This window comes from Alligator mississippiensis, chromosome 1 (assembly GCF_030867095.1).
Source record: "Alligator mississippiensis isolate rAllMis1 chromosome 1, rAllMis1, whole genome shotgun sequence".
In the NCBI taxonomy this organism is placed as follows: Eukaryota; Metazoa; Chordata; order Crocodylia; family Alligatoridae; genus Alligator; species Alligator mississippiensis.
Window position 1 is genome coordinate 438,642,323 of NC_081824.1, and position 22,435 is coordinate 438,664,757.

Consider the following 22,435-nt stretch of genomic DNA (forward strand, 5'->3'; position numbering starts at 1 on the left):
ACTTGCAGGTTAATTAATTGATGCAAATGGGATCATGGGGTAGACTTGGTGGAAGTGAATGGAAGGTCAGAAGATGTCAGATGCAACAAATAGTCCAGGACCCAAGGTAGTATGACTAGCGTAAGGTCCAGATCCTGATCATAGAAAGTTAAGGTTGGAAGTGACTTCAGGAGGTCATTTAGTCTAACCTCCTGCTCAGAGCAGGATCATCCCCAACTACATCATCCTAGCCAAAACATTGTCTAGACAGGTTTTGAAAACCTTCAAGGATGGAGACTGCACCACCTCTCTGGGTAAAGTGATCCAGTGGTTTACTACCCTCCTAGTGAAAAGGTTCTTCCTAATATCTAAAATAAACTTCCCTTGCTGCAACCTGAGACTGTTGCTCCTTGTTCTGTCATCTGCCACCACTTAAAACAGTCTAGCTCTATCTTCTTTGGAACCTCCCTTCAGGTAGTTGAAAGCTGTTATTTAGTGGCCCCTCAGTCTCCTCTTCTCTAGACTAAATAAGCCCAGGTCCCTCAGTCTTTCCTCCTAAGTCATAATTTCATAGTTGGTAGGGTCGGAAGGGACCTGAGCAGATCATCAAGTCCGACCCCCTGCCATGGTAGGAAAGAGTACTGGGGTCAAACAATCCTGGCAAGGTGTTCATCTAGCCTTCTCTTAAAGACCCCCAGGGTAGGAGCCAGCACAACTTCTCTTGGAAGTTGGTTCCAGATCTAGCCACCCTGACTATGAAGTAGTGCCCCTTGATATCTAGCCTGAATCTACCCTCTGCTAGCTTGTGACTGTTATTTCTTGTCACTCCTGGGAGTGCTCGGGGGAACAGGGACTCCCTCAATGCCTGCTGGTTCCCCCTGACTAGTTTGTAAATGGCCACTGGATCCCCCCTCAGCCTTCTTTTGTGGAGGCTGAACAGGTTCAGGTCCCGTAGCCTCTCCTCGTAGGGCCTGCCCTGCTGACCCCTGATCATGCGGATGGCCCTCCTCTGCACCCTCTCCAAGTTGTCCACATCCCTCCTGAAGTGCAGTACCTAGAACTGGATGCAGAACTCGAACTGTGGCTTGACCAGTGTCCCATAGAGGGGGAGGATCACCTTCTTGGACCTGCCTGAGATCCATCTGTGGATGCCTGACAAGGTATGGTTGGCCTTCCTGTGTCCCCACACTGTCAGCCCATATTCATTTTGGCATCAATAATGACTCCAAGATCCTTTTCTACCTCTGCACTAACGAGAAGGGAGTTCTCCAGCCTGTAGGTATGCTGCTGGTTCTTCCTCCCTAGGTGCAGTACCTTGCACTTGTCAGTGTTGAAACCCATCCTGTTCTCATCCGCCCACCCCCTGTAACCTGTCTAGGTCCGATTGCAGCCTATTCCTCCCTTCTAATGTGCCCACTTCTCCCCACATCTTAGTGTCATCTGCGAATTTGAACAGGGTGCTTTTTACTCCCTCTTCCAAGTTGCTGATGAAGATGTTGAACGGTGCGGGTCCAAGGACCAAGCCCTGCAGAACCCCACTGCCCACATGTCTCCAGGTCGAAAATGACCCATCCACCACCAGTCTCTGGGTGCGGCCCTCCAGCCAACTAGTGACCCATTTGATTGTGTAGGTGTCGACGCCACAGTCTCCTAGTTTTCTAATGAGCATGGGGTGAGAGACCGTGTCAAAGGCCTTCCTAAAGTCCAGAAAGACTACATCCACTGCTACACCTGCATCTAAGGATTTTGTGACCTAGTCATAGAAGGCCACCAGGTTGGTCTGACAGGACTTGCCTCTAATGAACCCATGTTGGTTGCCCCTAAGCATAATCTCCCTTGCTGGCCCCTCGTGCACATGACATGCACCAGGATAATTCTCTCAAAGAGCTTACCCAGGATCGAGGTAAGACTGACTGGCCTATAGTTTCCTGGATCCTCCTTCCTCCCTTTTTTGAAAATGGGAACCACACTGGCCCTTTTCCAGTCCCCTGGCACCATGCCAGAGCACCATGAGTGCTTGTAAAGCCATGCTAGGAGTCCCATGATGACCTCTGCTAATTTCCTCATAACTCTGGGGTGGAGATCGTAAGGACCTGCTGATTTAAATACATCCAGTCCCTCCAGAAGTTCCCCGACTAGGTCCTCACTGACCCTAGGCCCCAGTCATATGCCCCAGCTCCCTCACCATTTTCACTGCCCCCCACTGGACTTCCCAATTTGTCCACATCCTTTCTGTACTGGGGGCCCCACAACTGAACACAGTACTCCGGAGGTACTTATAGGCTCAGCAGTGCTACGCTTGCTAGCACCACAGCTGAAACAGACTTGGGGGTCATGATTGACCACAAGATGAACATGAGCCACCAATGCAATGTCGCAGCTGGTGAAGCAAACCAAACTCTGGCTTGCATTCATAGATGCTTCTCAAGTAAATCTCACGATGTCATCCTCTTGCTGTACTCGGCCTTGGTGAGGCGCAGCTGGAGTACTGCATCCAATTCTGAGCTCCGCAATTCAGGAAGGATGTCAAGAAGCTTGAGAGAGTCCAGAGGAGAGCCACACGCATGATCAGAGGGCAAGAGAATAGGCCTTATGAAGAGAGGCTGAGAGCCATGGGACTCTTCAGCCTGGAAAAGCGCAGGCTCAGGGGGGACCTGGTGGCTGCCTATAAGTACATAAGGGTGTACATCAGGATCTGGGAGAACGTCTGTTCACTGGAGCACCCCCCAAAAAAATTAGGACCTGTGGTCGTAAATGCCTCCAAGGCTGTTTTAGGCTGGACATAAGAAAAAATGTCTTTACTTTCCGAGCCCCCAAGATCTAGAAGACTCCCTCCAGAAGTGGTGCAGGCACCTACTCTGGATTCATTCAATAAATGTTTGGATGTTTATCTTGCTGGGATCCTTTGACCCCAGCTGACTTCCTGCCCATGGGGCGGGGGGTTGGACTTGATGATCTTGATATTCTGCACTGGTCTGGTCCTGCAGAGAGCAAACCAGGAAAGCCAAGGCTGCAACTGAACTCCAACTACCCTTGAGCATCAAGGACAATAAAAAGTCCTTTTTCAAATATGTGGGGAGCCGGAGGAAAGCAAGGGCAACATGGGACCCCTGCTGAACCAGATGGGACAACTGACAACTGACGCACAGGACAAAGCCAACCTATTAAATGGGTACTTTCGTCGGTCTTTCATCAGTCCCATGGGACACCCATGCCCGCTATGGGACAAGGAGGTTCCGGCGAGGGAGATCCCTTGCCCTCCATCAATGCTGACCTTGTAAAGGCAACCTTGAGAGGCTGGATACCTTCAAGTAAGCTGGCCCTGACAATCTACACCCCAGGGTACTCAAGGAGCTGGCAAGCATCATAGCCCAACCTCTGGCACAGATCTTTGAGAACTCCTGGCGCTCTGGTGTAGTGCCTGAAGACTGGAAGAAGGGCAATGTGGTGCCTATCTTCAAGAAAGGGAGGAAAGTGGATCCGGCAAACTACAGGCCCATCACCCTGACCTCTATCCCAGGGAAGGTCTTAGAAAAGTTTATTAAAAGGCCATACTTAATGGACTGGTTGACACCAACATCCTGATGGATAGCCAGCACGGGTTTGTTGTGGGTAGGTCTTGCTTGACCAATCTCATTTCCTTTTATGACCAGGTGACCTATCACCTGGACAAGGGAGAAGAGATTGATGTCATATATCCTGACTTCAAAAAAGCCTTCGATCTGGTATCCCATGATCAACTCTTGGCGAAACTGGCCAATTGTGGCCTTGGGTCCACCACAATCCGCTGGCTGGGAAATTGGCTCTGTGGTCAGACCCAGAGGGTGGTGGTTGACAGAAGACAATCATCATGGTGCCCTGTGACCAGTGCGGTCCCCCAAGGCTCTGTCCTTGGACCCATATTGTTCAACATCTTCATTAATAATGTGGACATTGAAGTCAGAAGTGGACTGGCCAAGTTTGCTGATGACACCAAACTCTGGGGCAAAGCATCTACACCTGAAGACAGGAGGGTGATCCAGCTGACCTGGACAGGCTCAGCAAATGAGCAGATGAGAACCTGATGGTGTTTAACACCGAAAAATGCAAGGTTCTCCACCTTGGGAGGAAAAACCCGCAATAGCCTTATAGACTTGGGAGTGCTACGCTGGCTAGTACTACGGAAGAAAGAGACTTGGGGGTCATCACTGACCACAAGATGAATATGAGCCTTCAATGCAATGCTAAGGCTAGGAAAGAGAGCAAAACGCTGGCTTACATCCATAGATGCTTCTGAAGCAAATCCTGGGACATTACTCTCCCCTTGTACTCAGCCTTGGTGAGGCTGCAGCTGGAGTACTGCGTCCAGTTCTGGGCCCCACAATTTAAAAAGGATGTGGAGAAGCTTGAGAGAGTCCAGAGAAGAGCCACGCGCATGATCAGAGGTCAGGAAAACAGACCTTACGACGACAGGCTGAGAGCTATGGGGCTCTTTAGCTTGGAAAAGCGCAGACTCAGGGGTGATCTGATGGCCACCTATAAGTTTATCAGGGGTGACCACCAGTATCTGGGGAAACGTTTGTTCACCAGAGCGTTCCAAGGGATGACAAGGTTGAACGGTTATAAATTCCAGCAAGACCGTTTCAGGCTGGACATAAGGAAGAATTTCTTTACTGTCCGAGCCCCAAGGTCTGAAATAGCCTGCCGCTGGAGGTGGTTCAAGCGCCTACATTGAGCACCTTCAAGAAAAAATTGGATGCTTATCTTGCTGGGATCCTATGACCCCAGCTGACTTCCTACCCTTCGGGCAGGGGGCTGGACTCGAAGATCTTCCGAAGTCCCTTCCAGCCCTAACGTCTATGAAATCTATGAGATGTAGCCTCACCAGTGTTGAAGAGAGAGGACTAATCACTTCCCTTGATCTACTGGCAACACACCAACCAATGACAAGGGCACACTGCTGGCTCTTATTCAGCTTACTGTCCACTATAACCCCCAGGTCCTTTTCTGCAGAACTGCTGCCCAACCAGTCAGCCCCCAGCCTCTACTGGTGCATGGGATTGTTCCGTCCTAAGTGCAGCACTTTGCACTTGTCTTTGTTGAACCTCATGAGATTCCTTTTGGTCCAATCCTCCAATGTATCTAGGTCATTCTGAATTCTAGCCCTACCCTCCAGTATATCTGCTACTCCCCCCAGCTTGGTGTCATCTGCAAACTTGCTCAGGGTGCACTGTATGTCATTTTCCAGGTTGTTGACGAAGACATTAAACAAAACCGGCCCCAGAACTGACCCCTGGGGCACTCCACTTGATACCGGCTGCCAAGTAGGCATCGAGCCATTGATTACTACTCTCTAAGCCTGATGCTCCAGCCAGTTTTCTAGGCATATTACAGTCTATTCACTAGCCCATACTTCCTTAGCTTGCCTAGGAGAATGCTGTGGGAGACCGTATCAAAGGTTTGCTGAAATCAAGGTACTCTACATCCACTGGTCTTGCTGCATCCACAGAGCCAGTCATTTCATCATAGAAGGCAATTAGGTTGGTCAGGCATGACTTGCCCCTAGTGAATCCATGGTGACTGTTCCTAATCACTTTTTCCCCTCCAAGTGCTTAGAAGTAGATTCTAAGCTGCTCAAATTGAGAACCTCCTCGATTTTTTAGGATCTCCTCGACTTGCCTGAAGTCATGCCATGTACAGGCCTTCAGCTCTGGATGGAGCATAAAACTGACACTAAGATTGGATTTGCACAGTCTGAGAACTAGATCAGTTGTTGAATGAATAACTAGGTGAGACAGTCAAAGTTACTTCAGCTATTATGGAGCTATGAGAACAATGAGAACAGCCCAAGAGGTGATGATCCCAACTAGAAGCAAAGGGGGCAAGAGTGCCCAAAAGCCTCCCTGGCTCACCAAGGACATCCAGGAATGCCTGGTTGCCAAAAAGGCGGCGTACACCTGGTGGAAAGTGGGGGCAATCTCCAAAGAGGAGTATACCTCCACTGCTCGGGCCTGTAGGAGGGCTGTTAGGAAAGCTAAGGTGGACATAGAGCTAGGACTAGCGTCCAAGATCAAAGATAATAAAAAGTCCTTTTTCAAATATATAGGAAGGATGAAGAAGGCGCAGGGAAATGTGGGGCCCCTGCAAGATAAGCTGGGCAATCTGGTGGTCGTGCCAGAGGAGAAGGCAGCCCTCTTTAACAAATTCTTCACCTCCGTTTTCTTGTGCAGGGACAGGGACTACCCCACCGTGATTTAAAATGGACTCAAGGGGACTGCCTCAAGACCTAAGGTTGAAGAGGACCAGGTTAGAGTGCTACTGGAGGGGCTGGACGTGTCCAAATCAGCAGGTCCAGATGCTCTCCACCCCAGGGTGTTGAGGGAGCTAGCAGGGGTTATTTTAAAAAAGGGAGGAGGGAGGACCCAGGCAACTATCGGCCTGTCAGTCTTACCTCAATCCTGGGGAAACTCTTTGAAAAGATCATCAAGGAGCACATCTGAGACGGGCTGGCATCAAGGATGATGCTCAAAGGCGATCAGCATGGTTTCATTAAGGGCAGGTCATGTCAGACCAACCTGACTGCCTTTTACGATCAGGTCACAAAAGCATTGGATGCAGGTGTTCCCATGGATGTAGTCTTTCTGGACTTCAGCAAGGTCTTTGACGCTGTCGACCACCCCATCCTCATTAAAAAATTAGGTGACTGTGGCATTGATGCCTACACGGTCAGATGGATTGCAAATTGGCTGGAGAGTCATACTCAGAGGGTGGTGGACCATAAAAATTGTGGCCATGGTGGTGGTGGATGGGTCATATTCGACCTGGGGGGAAGTGGGCAGCGGAGTCCCCCAGGACTCGGTCCTTGGGTCCGCGCTGTTCAATTTCTTTATCAGTGATTTGGACGATGGGGTGAAAAGCAACCTGTTCAAATTTGCTGATGATACCAAAATTTGGGGTGAGGTGGGCACATTGGCAGGGAGGGAGAGACTGCAGAAAGACCTGGATAGGTTGCAGGGGTGGGCTAACAAAAACATGATGCGTTTCAAAACTGACAAGTGCAGGGTGCTGCACTTGGGCAGTAGTAACCAGCAGCACACTTATAAGATGGGAAACTCCCTTCTTGAGAGCATGGAGGCAGAAAGGGATCGGAGTCATTACTGACTCCAAGATGAACATGGGCCGACAATGCGAGGTCACGGTCGGCAGGGCTAACCGGACCTTATCGTGCATCCACAGGTGCATCTCAAGTAGGGCCAAGGACGTGATCCTCCCCCTCTACACGACACTGGTCAGGCCGCAGCTGGAGTACTGTGTCCAGTTCTGGGCACCCCACTTCAAGAGGGATGTGGACAACATTGAGAGGGTCCAGAGGAGGGCCACCCGCATGATCCGGGGACAGAAGGGCAGACCCTACAACAAGAGGTTACGGGACCTGAACCTGTTCAGCCTGCACAAGAGAAGGCTGAGGGGGGACCTGGTGACTGTCTATAAACTCACTGGGGGGACCAGAAGGGTTTGGGGGAGACCTTGTTTCCCCTAGCGCCCCCCGGGATAACAAGGAATAATGGCCACAAGTTGTTGGAGAGTAGGTTTAGATTAGACATCCGTAAGAACTACTTCACAGTTAGGGCGGCTAGGATCTGGAACCAACTTCCAAGGGAAGTGGTGCTGGCTCCTACCCCGGGGGTCTTTAAGAAGCGGCTTGATGCCTACCTGGCTGAAGTCATTTGAGCCCAGTTTTCTTCCTGCCCAGGCAGGGGGTCGGACCTGAAGATCTGCAAGGTCCCTTCCGACCCTACTTCTATGACTCTATGATGTCTGCTTAGTCTCTTTAAAAGTTTGGGAGTCACACTGGAAACAGGGTGGCTTTGATTTAAATCACTAGTCAGGAAGCCTCAATTTAATCATAAGGAATCAAAACTTGTGGCAAAGGTGATATCTTTTAAACACTGTTTTCTGCAAAAAGTACATTCTTGTTTGATATCATTTATTCATTTAACTTCTTTAAACTTTGCACTTTTAGAGAAAGGTAAGGGCTTGACTCTGTGTACACCAACTTGCAGGGAGACACGAGGGCTGATAGGTAGGTAATCAGGTCTGTTATCTCTCATCTCCATATACTGCTGTTAACAAGGACGTCATCTCTGAAGACACAAATCCACCGTATGAGAACCAAAAACTAAACATCACAGAGATGCTTAATGGGACCTTCTAGACTGACCTCCGAGTCTCAGTATGTAGATTGGTTTTCTTTAATTTTTACTAATCTACAGAGGAGCCTCTGGGAACCCCATAAGATTGGGTCCCTAACATAGTCCACAGCCTGTTGTAACCTACTTATAAAAACTTTTCTAAAAAGTTGACATGAATATATTGTCTTGAATAGTATATCCATAGAAGTTATAATCCCTATTCCAGGATGGGATCTTTGATCTTTAACATAATCTTAAATTAAAACTATCTTTATATAGGTTTATTATTTTTTTAAATAGTATCTTTAAAAAAATATGATTAAATAAAAAAATCTGATTTAAATAATAATTTATTTTTTAAATTATTTAAAAAAGAAAATCATTGATTTTTATCGTCCCTGACTGGAAAATAGCAGAACTGATGGGAAAGCATGAACTAGGTCTGGAAAGAAAGCATCAAGAAGTGAATCTACATTCATAGCTTTTCCGGAACAGGATGGGCATGGGTAAATCTTGGAGGCACATTGGCAAGAAGCAACTCCCTCCTGCTTCATGTGGTGGTATACTGGAATTGGGACATTCTGTTATTTTTAATGAAATGTCCAAGTAAAGGAACATAGCGGATCGTGGGTAGGAAGGTTAATTTTCTTCACTAAACTAGTCAAGAAAAGGATGAGGGAGGAGGACTGTTAAAATAAGAGACAGAACCCAGAAAGTGTCCAGTCTTGTTGCCATGGAGGATTGAGGCTGCTCCACAATTCATGTTTAACCATGGGACCATGAGGACATACGGGACAAATGAATTGCCCCAGTGGATATCACTATACAAACTAATCCAATCTTGAACAGAAGGAATAGGCAGCACCTACAGTGAATCCAATTGACAGGTACTCAAAGAAAAGCTATCCTTAATACTCTATTCTGAACTGCTACAAATACAAACTATAGAATATCATCTAGTAACTTCTCCAACCAACCTACAACTTCTATAGGAATTATAGCATCTCTTTTGAAATGACATTCAGTCTTGGTTGTAAGGTCCCTTCCAGCCCTTAACATCTATGAATTATGAAAAATGAAGTGATGGGGATTCTATCAAACCACAATGTAGGTTTAATGATGCAGTTAAAAAAATTGTACTTAACAGGTCCCCATGCCTTTGGTGGGCTGCTCGAATTGAGAACTGCCTTCATTTGAATGGAGACTTTTTGAGAGGTGCCTTCCTGCTCTGTATGCAGATTTTCTGGACTTGTCTAAAGCAGACAAATTTCCAATCTGAATTTGCTTAGATTCAGCTTTTGGGGGAACCTCTAATCTCAATATAGCTTTTCCTGATGGATTAAAAATGTTTTGCCTGCTACTCAAAATCTCTATCCTATGTCTTTGCAAGTCTTTCCCATGTATTTGCAGATGGATTAGGTCACATTTAACCTTCTTTTGGATAAGATTTTCTTATTCACTATAAAATATATCCTAGATTTTAGGATAGTTGTAGTTCTTTCAGAAGTTCTTGTAGTTGTAGTTATTTGAGTAGTTCTTGTAGTTTTTTCAGAATCCTCCATAATTTTAATACAATTTTTGAAGCACATGTACCAAACCAAGAAACAATACCTCAGTAGTGCTCTTACTGACAGCGCAATCAAAGATACTACTAATCTCCTCTCCCTACATCTGCATCCAAAAATCTTGTGCTTTCTTAGCTACAACTTCACACTGACCACATCTGACCCTTTTTTGTCCCGCAGGCCAAACAGGCACTGCAAGGTACATGTCTGCAGGTTGGATGGGAGATTCCAGGTCTGTCTGTGGGCTGGATTTGGTTGGTATGCAGGGATGGCTCAGCAGGGCCCTCTCTGGCAATGGGGGTGGGAAGGAAATGGGGGATGTGCGGCCCTTATCCAGATACGCAGGGGATTGGTTCTGATCCAGATGCATTGCAGGTGGAGGGAGTAGCTCAGCCCTGATCTGGATGTGTGGGGGTGATAGGGAGCAGCCTGGACCAATCGGGCCATGTGGAAGGAGTGATAGGGAGGGAGGCAACCTGCCCCATATCCCACTGTGTGCTGGGTGGGGAGGGGATAGATGGGGAGCAGCCTGCCAATTCTGAGTTGCTGGGTTTTTTTTTCCAATTAGAGAGGACCCATTATACATATTATAAGGACAGTATTGTAGGATATGGGAAAATGAAATGCATGGCCACAATTTTTATTTCTCTCTTTAAGATACAGAATTTTAGGGCGTGCCCCCATAAAAACAGTCTATCCACATGGTCCTGCTGTATCTGCACTAAAAAGCGAAAGAATGAGAGAAAGCCACCATTAAAGCGAGTCTGGACATGCCAATATGCACATTCATGGCAGAGGTACCTGGCATACTAAGCAGTGGTTATATTACATTTTTGGCATGTAGTAAAGAACAGTGGGAGCAAGGGGGCAGACAGTGTTTTTACAGCAATTCTCCCAGCACTGTCAGAAGCCCAATAAATTTGTCCTGAGAGAAAATAATTCATGAAGTCTTACTTCAGAATGCTTTTGTCCAATTCCTTTTGGTTTCCCAAGAGCAACTGCAACATGGTGGTGATCATCTAACCGGGTTTCCTAGTTGCGAGAGAGAGAGAGAGAGAGAGAGAGAGAGAGAGAGAGAGAGACAGGCAAGACAGAGACAAATTGTACAGTTTCAGTGTATTCCATTTCTCCTTAGGTACACACTTAAGCTTAGTACCCACAGAGTACCTGATTTTTTATAGAAATACTCGTAATTTGTCCAAGAAAAAAACAATATCCTTTGAAATACAGCAAACTACTACTGTAGAATAATGTGAATTCTAAAGCCAAATTGCCACTCAAGTATACTGACTGTAAGGTAATTCTTTGTATTAATTTGAAAAATGCATTTATATTGTCATCCAAACATGGTGATACAATTTTTGCACAAACTTGCTAAAGCAGAGATCAAGCACAGACAACTCTATCCAGAAAAGTGAGTTTTATAAAGTCCTGAGCGACTAAAAATAGACTAATACTAGAGACTTTTGCACACTACAACTGATCTTAACATATGGCTACTACAATGATTCTGTTGTGACAGTAATGCTAAAGCGAACATTAAGCTTTCTGTTAGCGGTGCACTGATAAAGATTTTTTGGGTCAATACCGATGACTGATTATTAACGAGCCATATTGGCTAATACCAATCTGATTCCCAATATGCTGCCCGGCAGCTTGGAGAACAATGTCCAGCTAGTAAATCTGTTAGGGGAAAAGTGGTTGGGGAGGGGAGCATATCGAGGCCCCTGCACTGAAGGAGGGAGTGGGACTGGGGTAGGGGCAGGTGCTGCTCAGTCAGGGTGAGGAGGGGTGCTGGTCAGAGCCATGACCTGCTTGTCCAAGGGGGCATGGGAAAGTGCTTCTGTCACTGCATGCACCACTGGGGGAGGCATTAGGGGGCGTGTGCCCCCTGGATTTGTGCGCGGGGCGAGGGTGGGCTGCTGTTGCACACTTGGGACCAGGGATGGCACCGGGCTCTTCCCAGCCCAGTGGGGCTGGGCCGGGGCTGCGCTTGGAGTGGGTGGTGGCACTGGGAGGAGGGGTTATGGGGGAGTGTGTAGCTCTCCCTCCCAGAACACAACTCCCAATGCCTCCCTCGGGGGTGTGCACAGTGGCGGGAGCCACCTTCCCCCCCCCCCCCCCCCCCCCATATGAGCTGCTCGCAGCTCTGCCTGGCATCCTGGCCTGCCTCAGCTGGGTAGCATCTGCCCCAGCCCCAATCACTCTCTCACTGCAGGGGCTTTGATCTGCGCCCCCTCCCCCCGCAAGCCCTTTCCCTCTCCCCCCCACCCCTTCCCCCCAGCAGACTGCTGGGCTGGCCGTGTACAAACTGTGTCTGTGCACATACACGTGGAATTTATCAGCGACATTATTGGCCACATCAGCCAAGAAAAGCTGATTACTGTTAACGTCAATTTTCCTTCCGTCAGTGCCAATACGATATGGACCAATGTATAGATGCACCTCTACTTTTTGTTTTATCTTCCTGTGGATGTAGACAGACATAATAACAGTACTAATAAAGAATACTGATATAAACGGCAATGATGCACTTGTTACCTCTGCATGACTCTGGAGTGATACAAGTGTAGCAAAATCACTTCAACTGTAATCCTGCTTCATTCAGGGTCAAAATTCAGACTATTTAGCTTGCTTGTATTGCCCCAGGCTCATGCAGATGTAACATACACAGGCTAACTGCTGATACAGGTTCTCAAGCTGCAGCTCATTCTCCTCCCTTTTAAAGTAACTAAAACGTAAATTTTCCATACCCTGCAACTACAGGGCTTCCTGACATAACATCAAATCAATTTAAGCAAAAAAATGAAAATTAAAAATTAAAAAACCCCAATGTTTAAGGGTAAATCCAGATTAAAAAAAATATAATTTGGAGTGAAACAAATATTGTTTATTCAAGTTCTTTGAATACAAGAGTAGTGATAATGCAAGCTGGAAAAAGGTGCTTTCTTCCTAATAGCTGATATCAAGGAATTGTATCACTGCTTTGTCCTGACTTAAAGATCAAGGACCACTTAAGTGGGACTTAGGCAGGAATTAAACATGAAATTCCTAAGGAGCAATTCAAATTTACCCAGTACCAGCATGCCTAAATCCACCATGCCATTCCAGTTAGGTCTGCAAGGGTAATGCCTCACAGCATTGTTTTTCCATTTTCCATTAGACATTCATTGGTTAAAAAACAGAAATCAGTTTGGTAAACAGAGATTAGAATGCAAAATTGCAGTCTCTCAAGACAGTGCCCTCAATACCAAGCTCCGTCTTCCTTGTTTTCTTTTTGGCCCCAAGATGCTTGCATTCTTGCCTGACCAGGGACCCAGATTTAAACAGGAATGAGGGGACAATACCTTCATCTAGCTTACTGTGTGGCCTGGTAGTTAGGGCATTTTCTATTTCCACTGGGAAATGGAAGATCTGGGTTCAAATCTGTTTGGGAGGGAGGGGAGATCTAGAACTTGAGCCTGCCTTGTCTGGGGTACAAAGTGAGTACCATCGTTCATTCTGATTTGCCTACCTTCTAAAACTAAGTATGTGGTGATCTTAGAAGTATGTACAAGTTTTGTAAATTGCAAGTAAATTAGGACATATAATTGATACCTAGAAGCCTTAGCATTTCCCATTGACTACCTCTAAGTGACTCCAGTGGAGTCTCTTCAAGTAGACATATACCATCCCTCATTCTCTATACTGCATACCCATTCTCTACATAATATATCTAAACCTACTTGAAGCCTCTCCAGTGACTCTATGGGTATGCTAAATGCCTAACTAGGTAATTCTGTATTTTGCTCCTCAAGCAGGCACTCAACAGTTATGCCATGCCCCATATTTAGATATATACTAATACTATTTGAATACTGTCTTTAGTTGTTTACTACTTTTTCACAAATAAATGTTAAAACTTCAAAGCTGGCTAGAATGTAAGACACAAAACTTCAAAAACCAAAACCTACTAAACTAGTAAACACTGTATTTTATGTGAGAGGGAGATGTAGGCATATTTGAAATTTGCCCCCTGGAAAGAAGCCTTGCATTTTGATAAATTTTGCCTGGTCTTAAGCAATACACCACATTTTCCTGTTTTCTTCTTCTCAGATATAAACCAGAAAACAAGTCCAGCACAAGGACTTCTATTACAGATGGATCAGGTTTGTCATTTGCACACACCTCACACAATACTGTTACTTTCTTCGAAAGGAGGAATGGCCATCTATGAAGATTAGTTGTTTGAAGAACTGCTGCTAAACAATTTATAAGGCTCCATAAGGTGGCAATGCTTCATGTTTGTCTAGACTGTTAAATGACTGTCTAGATTTTATCACCTTATTTCTTCTCTTTCACATTTTACATGTCCTAAGGGGAAAAGACTGATGAGATTAGAATACATGGCAGAATGCATTTACTTGTACCCTCAAGTCCGTATCTGTAAATCCTAAATCCACCATATTATTCTTTTAAAATAAATGTGCAGGAACTCTTTAATTTTGCTCACTGAACATATGCAAACTTACTGCATCTTGTTTGTATAACTGGCTGTTAGTGAAGTTTAATGCCATTCATATGATCTATAATGCACTTGATTTTCTTATTTTCTATTATTTTGTTACCTCACTTAATAGAAACACAAAACCAATTTATAAGCTGAATTCTGTCACTAAGGGAGGCAAACAGCTAAAGAAAAAAAGAACAAGGACAGCAGTAGAGGAGTTCCTCTGCAGAGAAACAGCAGATCAAGTTTCCTCTTTGCAAACCAGAAGATGCACTGTGGAATTCCATTTGTTCCTCCTTTACTTCCTTTAAGCAGATGCAAAGTAGTCACTTAACTGCTTTGAGCTATGGTGCTTTCTAGGATTTGAAATGCCCCTTTTTGAGGCCAGGAATCTGTCAGATCTAACTCTAAAGTCTTACCCTGAAAAACACATAAAATATCACCTTCTTACTCAACAGAATTACTTGAAAAACATATTCATTCGTATTTGTTGACCTCAGCAACAAAAGTTTGGACTGATACCCTGGTTGGCATTACAGAAATAGCACTTAGTAAGACTGTTCCATATTTACTTGTACGCCAACAATGGAATTATTCATAAAGTTTCAATTACATACATACAACTTACTGAAAACAACTGGGTTGATCAGTTACCTTGAAGATCCTATCTTGAAAGTAACATGGCTGCAGAGATGTCACAAATGTCCCTGACAGACATTAAATTAAGACATGATTAACCAGTTAATCATGTTTTAAGTGCTGTTCTAGCCACATTTTCAATTAGTAGATAGCATGATAAAATGAGGATTATGGTACAAAGTTATATAAAACGTGTAATAACTTCCTAGTTGGTTTCTATCATGCCTTTATTTGAACGTGTGGCCAGTGCCCAACCTCTGGAGCACACAGAGGCTGCGTGCTCCAGAGGCTGGAAGGCCCAGCTGACTGGAGCTCCCAGGTGGGGGTAGGGGGCATGCATCCTGCATTCCCACAGCTGAGATGCCCAGTCAGATGATTAGGGAGGGAGGGTACCATATGCTCAGGTAGCTGGGAACCCTGCTGAGATGACCAGAGTTCCAAGCTGGGGGAGCACACCTTGTAGGTGTGCATCAGATCCTGCAGCAAATCTCATTGCACTTTTAATGTTTGTTAGGGGCCAAAGATGAATATCTGCTCATATAAAAGTCAAAACCACATATAGCTGGCTTGTTCAGCAATTAAAAGACTGCCCAATACGTAGGTGGCTAATTAATCCTTCTAGCTAGTATCACTGTTAGTGCTGTGCTATCTGCAGCTTGAAAATGACCAGGTCTTGTCAATTCAAGCCTGCTATTAAAGGCAAGGCCTTCTAAGTAACAGTGCAATGAAATGCCAATATCTGATCAAAGGCTAATCACAGGCATTCAGTAATAAAGTAGCAAGTCTAAATGAGGTGTAAGAACACTCTGTTCTCCTAAAAATTAACAGGCCTGTTTATAATGGCTCAAGCAATGCCTTTAACATTAGAAATCAATTGAGTTTGGAAAACTCCTAGTTCCATTTGCATGATTTAAATGGCTGCTCCCTTTGGCACAAGTCTGAAATAAGGCTCAAAGTTTCACCTCTGGAGCCACAATAAGATTAAATTAACCACAGTGCTACTATGCCCAATTCTATACAAAACATTTCAGAACTGCTAGCACTACATTCTGCCACTTTTACTTTCATCGAACTGTTTTTATCCCATATGTATTAAAAACATATGCTGTCAACTCTTTAAATCAGATCTATAATTACTGATTAACTGATTTTACGTGTTAAGAAGCACAAAAGTGACCATTTCAAACCAATTAAAACCAAGCTCATATAGTCTACAAGGAAGAAAATTAATGGCCTTCTTAAGTTCATACAGAAGGCCATTTATAAACTGCATGTATAATATACAAAGGCATGATCATTTCCTAAAATTATTCATGACCTCTGTTCTCAACTATTTTAATTAATATTTGCACTTGTATATTTGTAACAAAGAGAAAAAGAAAAACATTGATGAATTAAATTAAATCCTAACATTGTTTTACTTCCATATTTATAAGGTTCTTCCGTGTAAAAAAAAGCTCAGAATCTGAATTGCACACACATACTCACTTAGTCTGAAGAAGAGAAGGAGACTTGGTAAGAGTTTTCAAATACCTGAACAGTGATTACAAAGAGGAGAGTGCAAGACTATTCTTTGTGGCCAAAGGATACAAGACAAAGAACAATGGTCATAAATTGTAGCAAAGAAAATTAAGGTTGCATATTAAGAAAAGTTTTCTAGCTCTGAGGGTAGTTAAACATTGGAACAGGCTACCCAGAGAAGTTCTAGAATCTCCATCTTTGGAAGTTTTAAAACAAGTTATATGAACACTTAGGATGGTTTACTGAAGGGACTGCCCTATCTTGATTGGGGTTTGAATTATATGACCATGTGGGGTCCCTTCCAGCCCTACTTTTGTATGATTCTATCTCAGTGGTGTTCAACCTTTCAGGCCTGTGGGCCAGATGCCTGCAGCAAGGCCAATCCATGGGCCAGATCCCTTTTGGGGTCAGTGACTGGGGTCAGGCCCCATGAGTCCCTATACAGCCCTGTGCTGCTGTGGCTGGGTCCAGCCCCACACTGCTTTGACTGAACCCTGGGCGCTGAGATTGAAACCCATGCACACAAGATACGTGCACCTGATCTAACATGCAGGGCCATGCTATCCAGCCCAGCAGGCTCACCCTGGTTATGGAAATTTATCAGCAGAGGGGTGACAATTAGCACTGTCATTGCTATCCCACTGCCAAATCTGTGGATCCATGGGGAGCTCAGCAAGCCAGGATATGGCTCACTGACCATGGATAGGGTTGAGCACCTCTGTCCTATACTGTAAATCAAGGATGTCAAACATGTGGCCCACCAGCCAAATTCAGTATTTGAAGTTGTGCTGCCTAACTTGCTGGGCTTCCAGAGATGCTGAGAATTTGGGGTGGGCAAGTGGTGGCAGGGCCCACCAATGAAATCCAGAGCAAGGAGTCCCACTGGGGATGTGTTGGCAGCAAGAGGCAAGCAACATCTAGGTTAACTCCCCTGGATACAGCCAAGGGGTTGGAATGAGTTTTACCTGCTGCTGTGAATGAGTAAGTGAAGCAGAAGGGTCACAAAATATTTAGCACAGAGCTCTGCAAAATCTTCTATGAGCTGCTCTTCAACAATTAAAAATGAATCAGCAAATATATCCAAAATGTGGTTTGGGAATAATCACTACTAAATTTAGTAATTTTCTTGTCCAATGAACTCTTTTCAAAGACGTAGATGGAAGCAGGGTTGAGCATTTGTGGAGTGCTGAAACTTATTTACCACCAAAAAGAAAACACAAGAACTTTTCTAGAATCAAAAAAAGTTTGGAAAATCTAATTCTAGCACAAGCAGTCCAATTTAATTAAGAGGGACAATTTAGTAATTAGGATTATTCAATTTAAGGAATGGCACAATCAAGCTTTTATCTTTGTAAACAAATGCTATTGAAATATATTATCGCTTCACTCTTACTTTTCTTCACTTATTTATTACGGAGGTTGTTGTTTCTATTATGTAAAATATTTCCTCTGCATTTTACCACAAACCAAGTGCTCAATACAAAAAAAAAAAAAAGAATTTATTTAGTAATAGTGTATTTTTTCCCTATATTTTCCCATCTGTTCAGACAGATGGGTAGCCCTCCCCCTGTACACAGAACAGAGAATTTTTATCCCTAACTAGGCACTCTAACTCCTCCCACCTTTTACATCTGAGATCCAGAGAGAACTTCCAAAAATAATCTTTTTTGGTCAATTAACCAGAATTTAAAGAAGAACATGTTAGAAAAATAAGTAACACAAAATGGGAATCTACCTTGGAAAAACAGGTCCAAGAAAAAATATTACTAGGTAAGAAATTCTCTCTCAAACTCTGTTCACAGCACAGTTGGTAGGTGTTTGCAAAGCAATCTCTAAAGAACAGCAGGAAACAAATGCCTAAAAATAAGTAGCTCCATTGTGACTGTGAGGTTATTTGAGCTACTTCCCTTTTACCCCAACCGAAAAAAGCCTCAAACAAAACCAAATTCTGGACATACTGTTTATGCATTTTATCCGATTATCTCATACAAATGACATAAATAGTCCCCAAAGCAGAGATCAGAAAAAGGGAGCCTCTTGCTTCATCATTTTCTAACCCCATGGAGTCTTGCACTCCTGATTCCCTAGTGGTCCAGCTTCAGCAGAAGGGGTGGAGGAAATCTCTGGCAGACAGACTGGTGGTTAGAGAAAGGGAAAGGGAAAGGGAGCTGTGTGGATTTAATCTCCTTCAAGGTGGAAGTTTCCATATCCAGGGCAAATGATCTGGACAATATATTATTGAGCAAAATGCTCAGAGTATGGTTACCAGATTGTTCCTCAAGGGAAGCAAACAGTGATGAATAGTTTCTGAATTCCTCAAAACAGACTTAGGCAGGATTCAAGTACTAAATACATCTCTCATTCAAAAAATTATTGAGCTATATACTGTGTTTCTCATGGTATGGAGAACTATGTTCTCACTAGTACTAGAATGCACGATACTGCAACAGAATTTCGCACTTGTGTAAAGAGGCAGGACTGTGCTAAACTGTGTATTTGAGAAAAGATACATGAGTTCTGACTAAAAAGCAACTAGAGCACCTAAATCCCTTTTTGAATCTGGGCCTTGATAATCACAACTGCTGATGTTTTGCCTGGCATCATCTGGGTGCAGAGATTAAAAAGATTATTACGGGTCACTAATACATGCTTCATCTGATGCCATGTTAAGCCAGTGGTTCCCAGCCTTTTAAGACTCAAGTCACCTCTCCTTAGAATCACAGCAATCTCATTAGAATCTTGGAAAATGGCAGCCCTTCGCTTTCACTTATTTCTTGATTACATAAAAACACAACAATTCTTTTGTTGGAAAGAACTCAAAGAATATATCAGAATATTTTTGACAGTATGGATTCCTGTATGAAATCTCTGATTTATACTGTGAATCACATGGAGGCATTTGCACACTTAACTATCCAATTAGGGTTGGGTATTTGACTAGTCATAAAACTACTCAGACAGGTCGGGGAAGAAAGGGGAGGGGGTTGCAATTTATGTCAGTGAGCAATATACATCAACCCTCATCAAGACAGAATCCGAGGTTGAGGAAGTAGAAGGATTGTGGGTTAGGCTACATGGGGGGCAAGGAGAAAGGGATTTGGTGGTAGGGGTCTGCTACAGACCCCCACACCAAGGGGAAGAAATAGATGCGGGGCTCCTGAGGCAACTCTCGGAGACCATAAAAGCTAAAGAGGCGGTAGTCATGGGGGACCTAAACTACCCGGACATCTGCTGGGAGACGCAGACAGCAAGGTCCCATCACTCACACAGGTTTCTAACCTGTGTACAGGACCTCCACCTGACACAGGAGGTGCATGGTCCCACTAGGGGGAATGCCATACTGGATCTGGTATTGGCAACGGGGGATAACATGATAGGGGACCTCCAGATCGGTAGCCATTTGGGAGACAGTGATCACCTAATAATAGAATTCAACATAAGACGTCGAGTGGGTAAGGTAACTAGTAGGGTGAAAGTGGTAGACTTTAGGAAAGCTGATCTCATTGCACTCAGGCGATTAGTCAAGGACGCACTGCAGAGTAGGAGTTTTGAAGGGATGGGAGCCCAAGAAGGGTGGCTGTGCCTTAAGGAAACGATCCTTTGGGCACAAAGCAAGACGATCCCCGAGTGAGGCAAAAAAGGGAAAGGGGCCAGGAGGCTTCCAGGGCTGACCAGAGAAATCCAGGGCAGCCTAAGGGCCAAAAGGGGAGCACATAAAAAGTGGAAACAGGGTGAGATCACTAAAGATGAATATACCTCCTCTGCTCGTGCTTGTAGGGAGGCAGTTAGGCGGGCCAAAGCTACCATGGAGCTGAGGATGGCAACCAAAGTAAAAGACAACAAGAAATTGTTTTTTAGCTATATTGGGAGTAAAAGGAAGGCCCAGGGAGGAATAGGACCCCTGCTAAATAGGCAGAAACAATTGGTGACAGACAGGGGGGACAAGGCTGAACTCCTCAATGAGTTCTTTGCCTCAGTGTTCCTAAGTGAGGGGCACAACAAGTCTCTCACTCGGATTGTAGAGAGGCAGCAGAAAGGAGCCAGACTTCCATACGTAGATCCTGAGGTGGTGCAGAGTCACTTGGAAGAACTGGATGCCTTTAAGTCGGCAGGCCCGGATGAGCTCCATCCGAGGGTGCTGAAGGCACTGGCCGACATCATTGCACAGCCACTGGCGGGAATATTTGAACGCTCGTGGCGCACGGGCCAAGTCCCAGAGGACTGGAAAAGGGCTAACGTGGTCCCCATTTTCAAGAAGGGGAGGAAGGAGGACCCGGGCAACTATAGGCCAGTCAGTCTCACCTCCGTCCTTGGTAAAGTCTTTGAAAAAATTATCAAGGCTCACATTTGTGAGAGCCCGGCAGGGCAAATTATGCTGAGGGGAAACCAGCATGGGTTTGTGGCAGGCAGATCGTGCCTGACCAATCTAGTCTCCTTCTATGACCAGGTTATGAAACGCCTGGACACAGGAGGAGGGGTGGATGTCGTATACTTAGACTTCAGGAAGGCCTTCGATATGGTATCCCACCCCATACTGGTGAACAAGTTAAGAGGCTGTGATGTGGATGACTACACAGTCCGGTGGGTGGCGAATTGGCTAGAGGGTCGCACCCAAAGAGTCGTGGTGGATGGGTCAGTCTCGACCTGGAAGGGTGTGGGCAGTGGGGTCCCGCAGGGCTCGGTCCTTGGACCGATACTCTTTAATGTCTTCATCAGTGACTTGGACGAGGGAGTCAAATGTACTCTGTCCAAGTCTGCAGATGACACAAAGCTATGGGGAGAAGTGGACACGCCGGAGGGCAGGGAACAGCTGCAGGCAGACCTGGATAGGTTGGACAAGTGGGCAGGAAACAACAGGATGCAGTTCAACAAGGAGAAATGCAAAGTGCTGCACCTAGGGAGGAAAAATGTCCAGCACACCTACAGCCTAGGGAATGACCTGCTGGGTGGCACAGAGGTGGAAAGGGATCTTGGAGTCCTAGTGGACTCCAAGATGAACATGAGCCGGCAGTGTGAGGAAGCCATCAGAAAAGCCAATGGCACTTTATCGTGCATCAGCAGATGCATGACGAATAGGTCCAGGGAGGTGATACTTCCCCTCTATCGGGCGCTGGTCAGACCGCAGTTGGAGTACTGCGTGCAATTCTGGGCGCCACACTTCAAGAAGGATGCGGATAACCTAGAGAGGGTCCAGAGAAGGGCCACTCGTATGGTTAAGGGCCTGCAGACCAAGCCCTACGAGGAGAGACTAGAGAACCTGGACCTTTTCAGCCTCTGCAATAGAAGGTTGAGAGGCGACCTTGTGGCTGCCTATAAGTTCATCACGGGGGCACAGAAGGGAATTGGTGAGTATTTATTCACCAAGGCGCCCCCGGGGGTTACAAGAAACAATGGCCACAAGCTAGCAGAGAGCAGATTTAGACTGGACATTAGGAAGAACTTCTTCACAGTTCGAGTGGCCAAGGTCTGGAACGGGCTCCCAAGGGAGGTGGTGCTCTCCCCTACCCTGGGGGTCTTCAAGAGGAGGTTAGATGAGTATCTAGCTGGCGTCATCTAGACCCAGCACTCTTTCCTGCTTATGCAGGGGGTCAGACTCGATGATCTATTGAGGTCCCTTCCGACCCTAACATCTATGAATCTATGAATCTACTCAGTCACTTGGAGCACAAGGTGGGAGAAGAGGAAGCAAATGAGAGGGTGATCTGTGACATAGGCTCAGTACAGGTGAAAGTCTGGGGCCAGTCAAGGAAGCAACAGGGTTTTGATGCCATCTTTTAAGCAGCCATAAGCATGCTGCTGAAGCACGCTGTAGCCAGAGGAAGATTATGCCATGGTTTCAGGGCACCTGCCAATCTGTTGGGAATGGAAGGACTGCCAGGGACCCTCAGTCAGTCAGAAGCGTGAGGGAAAGGGGAGGCCTGCCGTGATAAGCCCGCAAAAATGGCCGGTGCTGCAATCAGCCTGCAAAATCACCTGTCTGCCGCGTTGATTTGGGTAGGTCCCAACTAATAATGGTGAAATATTTTGAGTATAAATTTATTAGAACAGTGAAGAGAGTAAGTTAGATTCTG

At 45.4% G+C, this 22,435-nt stretch overlaps 1 protein-coding gene across 3 annotated transcripts in view; it reads right to left on the minus strand.

Moving 5' to 3' along the window:
• Positions 1–22,435, minus strand: part of AASDHPPT (aminoadipate-semialdehyde dehydrogenase-phosphopantetheinyl transferase) — a 76,179-nt gene that overhangs the window by 2,831 nt on the left and 50,913 nt on the right. For 2 of the 3 annotated variants that reach the window (XR_009459155.1, XM_014600705.3), the window contains exon 5: positions 10,670–10,747. The exons of the other annotated variant lie outside the window; for it this stretch is intronic. Coding sequence is in view for 1 of the 2 variants with exons in the window: in XM_014600705.3 (XP_014456191.1) it covers positions 10,670–10,747 (78 nt within the window). In the remaining variant the exon portion in view is untranslated. The remainder of the gene's footprint in view (positions 1–10,669; positions 10,748–22,435) is intronic. 3 annotated transcript variants of the gene reach the window in all.